At 42.7% G+C, this 3,910-nt stretch overlaps 1 protein-coding gene across 1 annotated transcript in view; it reads left to right on the top strand.

Annotated features, from left to right (window-relative positions):
- COG4 (component of oligomeric golgi complex 4) overlaps positions 1–3,910 on the top strand; it is a 27,314-nt gene that overhangs the window by 466 nt on the left and 22,938 nt on the right. Inside the window, exons 2-3 of the mRNA XM_015558784.1 lie at positions 1,561–1,643; positions 2,345–2,459. Of these exons, the coding sequence (XP_015414270.1) occupies positions 1,561–1,643; positions 2,345–2,459 (198 nt within the window). The remainder of the gene's footprint in view (positions 1–1,560; positions 1,644–2,344; positions 2,460–3,910) is intronic.

The following is a 3,910-nucleotide window of genomic DNA, read 5'->3' as shown; positions in this document are numbered from 1 at the left end:
TTTAAGACGAGGTGCCTCCTGCTCTCCGCGGGATGCAAGTTAGATTGAGAGTCTGTGCCAATCCGCCTGGTTCTCAAAATAAGAATCAAGGTTTTCTTGCATTCGCTTAACCATGACGTGCTTTCACCCTGTTATCGCATTGAAGCCTGCAGTCATTTGCAAATAAAGAGGAAGCGTTTTAAAACTTTCTCTTGCAGAAAATGATTTGGGGGCGGAGGGGCATGTAATTTTAGCGTTTCATGCAGAGCTTGGTAGAAGCTTGAGGTTTTGGACAAGCCGCTTCCTCTCAGGTGAGGGGCGTGGCCTCGATCCCGCCCGGATCCCTTCCAGTTCCTTTCACCTCCTTTCGGGCTCTCCCTTTCCCGTGGCCACCTGATGCTGCCGGTGCATTTCTGAATGTCAGCCGGGTGCCTGGCCAGTCAAAAGGAAAAAGATTTAAAGCCCTGATCTAACAATTGAGTAGCTGTTCCCTAAAACCAAACGCGTTTTAAATGAGGCTGCGCACAGAAGGCGGGTCCAGCCCCGGCGGGTAGTGGAGGGAGCGGTCATTGACATCTCAGTGTGTTCGAGCACTAGCGTGCACCAGCTCCAGCAGTTTCGGGTAGGTTTTTCAGCAAGGCGCGCTGTAGGAAACGTCAGCGCTCCTGACTTCACGTTCCTAAGCTTGCATTCCTCGGGTCAGTCGATTCTTTGGGAGAAAATTAAAGTCAGTCTTGCAGGCGGGACAGTGCTGTGGTCACTGTATGTGGTCACTGTCAAGGTGGAATTTCCGTCTCAGTCCTGCTGGACTGTTCTCACAGACACGCATGGCTGCTAGGAATAGCTGTTATCGGTCCATAAGCCGCATAGTTTATGTTTGATACCTCGTTTGGCTCCCACAACAGTCCCATGAGTTATGCATTCCTATTCCTATTTTCCGGGTGAGGAGACTCAAGCATAAGGTTAAGCTGGCCCTAACCGGTTTGGTTCAGTGGTTAGAGCATCGGCCTGCGGGCTCAAGGGTCCCAGGTTCGATTCCGGTCAGGGGCATGTACCTTGGTTGCGGGCACATCCCCAGTGGGGGGCGTGCAGGAGGCAGCTGATCGATGTTTCTAACTCTCTATCCCTCTCCCTTCCTCTCTATAAAAAATCGATTAAAAAAATTTTTTTTTTTTTTAAAAAAAGGTTACCCTAATTGAGGCAATGCAGGAAGTGGCGTGGCTGAGGGAGAATTACACGCTAGAAAGAGGCTTTTTGTGACTGCCCCTTGGGAAGTTGCGTTGGTGTAGCCATTATATTTTAAGGCTTTCCTGTGTTAGGCACTATGCTACCGACATTGAGGGAAGGTTTGTTTTCGCCTTTGTGTTGTTCATCTGTTAGATAACGTAAGATATACATAATAATCACTATGCAGTGTGGTTAATTGCAGAAATTAAGTTTTGTTTGTTAATATCCTGGGAGAGTCGAGTGGGAGGAAAGAAGACATTTGCAGTGGCTTTCATCCTTTCGCGAAGGGGTTGGGTTAGGTAACTTCGGGTTCCTTCTGAGCATCCCAATGAAAGGATGCTTCTTGTGTTTCAGAAAGTGGTGGAAAGAGAGCTGGATGCTCTTCTGGAACAGCAAAACAGCATTGAAAGTAAAATGGTCGCTCTCCATCGGATGGGGTAAGTCTCCATCTCCCAGGAGTTATTCTACAGCAGGGTCCACTGGATACGTTAGGTTTCCTCTCTGTCACAAAATGCCAGCTGAGTGTGAAACGGGAGCATTACTGCAAGGAAAAGTGGACACTCAAGGGTTTCCAAAGTGCCCTTGACCAGCAGTACCAACATTACCAACATCACTTGGAAACTTGCTGGAAATACAAATTCTAGGGCCCCCACCCCAAGCCTACTGAATCAGCAACTTGGGTGGGGGTTCAGGAATCTGTTTTTCAGTAAGCATACCAAGAGGCTTTGGTGTGTGGCTCAAGTTTGGCATCTGCTGTTGTTACAAACATTGTGTAGTCATAAAAACTGCTCTTTGATAACCTCCTCTCAGATTGTTGGTTAACACATTTTATGCTCACTTGAAGAGGGTATAGGGGAGATAAATTGTGATGGGAAAATAAAGAGAGAGAAAAACAGTTGGGAGGATCTGTTCTCTCATTCTTTGTCTATTTAAGGGTGTCTTTAAAGTATACGCCTGAATTTACAGTAAAACACGCTTGGGGGAAAAACTGTTAGTAGAGTGATTTAAGCTAAGAATTATGGGGAGGCACAAAAGAAGTAGAAAGACCTAGTCTCCATCTGCAAAAAGGTTTTTCCCATCTCTTACTACTACCTTCTGCCCCTGTGCATGCACGTGTGCTGACAATGTGGATCTCCAGTCCCAACCTGCAGTTGATTGAAGGTGATGCAAAGCAGCTAGCTGGAATGATCACCTTTACCTGCAGCCTAGCTGAGAATGTGTCCAGCAAAGTTCGTCAGCTTGACCTGGCTAAGGTAATCCCATTCTGGTGTTGATGTTTGAGTTAGTAAAAGACAGTAGCAAAGCCACCACACTAGAAATTAGAACAGCACTAGCCAATAGAAATCTAATGTAAGGTACCATAACCAGACAAAGATATCATAACAAAAGAAAACAACTCCAGACCAGTTGCTCTTAGGAACAGAGACAGACATTCTCAACAACATTAGCAAACAGAATCCAGCAACATATAAAAAGGACCATACTAGGTGCAAGTGGGATTTATCTCAGGATTGGAGGGTTGATTTCACATACGAAAATTAATGTAATATATCAATAAGAAAAGACAAAATACACATGATCGTCTTATAGACTAAAAAAAGTATTTTACAAAATTTGACACCCCTTATCAAAACACTCACAATACTTGGAATAGAAAGGAACTGCCTCAGCCTGATAAAGGGCATCTATGAAAAACCAAAGATAATATACTTATTGGTAAAAGACTGGTTTCTTTCCCCCTCAGATTAGAAACAAAACAAAGATGTCACCTCTTGCCACTTCTCTTCACCATCACACTGGAGGTTCTAGCCAGGGCAATTAGACAAGAAAATGAAATAAAAATGATTCAGATTAGAAAAGAAGATAGTTAATACCAACCACATATGGACTTTAAAATTTTCTAGTAGCCATTTTTGAAAAGTAAAACAGAAATAGGTGAAAATCATTTTTGAAATATGTTTTATTTAACTCATTATGTCCATACCATTTAAATATGTAATTTCCATAAAATTATAATCAGATATTTTAAATCCAGTGTATATTTTATACATACGCACCTTAATTTGGACTAGCCACATTTCAAGTTCTGTGGTTAGTGGCTTCTGTATTGAACAGAATAGCAGAGTCTGTGCTCTTGAACAAATCATTCCCAGCCTTGATTTGCCCTGTGAAATAGTATAACTTTTCCTGATCTGTGTGTTCAGATTCTATAAACACAACTTACCAGAAAACTAAGCCACATAGCCACCAACTCACATATTAAAGGTTACTTTTAAACATTCTTGCTCATTCTAGTAGAAAATTAGTTTCCACGTTTTTCATTTACTTTATAACTTGGTTTACAATGTCACGTTTCAAAAATGTCAAATGTAAGCCAGATAGAAACATGGATTATCACCTGGCTGGGTAGCTCAGTTGGTAAGGGCCTTGTCCCACACACTAAGGTTGCAGGTTCAATCCCTGATCAGGGTACATACAAGAATCAACCAATGAATGCATAAATAGGTGAAACAATAGATCACCTCTCTCTCTCTCTCTCTCTCCCTCTTTCTCTCTTTCTCTCTCCCCCTTCCTCACTGTTAAATTCTGAGAGATATGAGCTTAAATCACAGAGATGTCCTCTTTTCCTTCTCTCAGCTCTAGATTATGTTGGCTCTTAATCAGTGGTGTTGTTGAGCATATATGTTCCCATTTTTCACTTTAC

Source organism: Myotis davidii, unplaced genomic scaffold, assembly GCF_000327345.1.
Source record: "Myotis davidii unplaced genomic scaffold, ASM32734v1 scaffold453, whole genome shotgun sequence".
Lineage (NCBI taxonomy): Eukaryota > Metazoa > Chordata > Mammalia > Chiroptera > Vespertilionidae > Myotis > Myotis davidii.
Note: the sequence above shows the minus strand (reverse complement) of the source record. Positions and strands in the feature narration are given on the sequence as shown.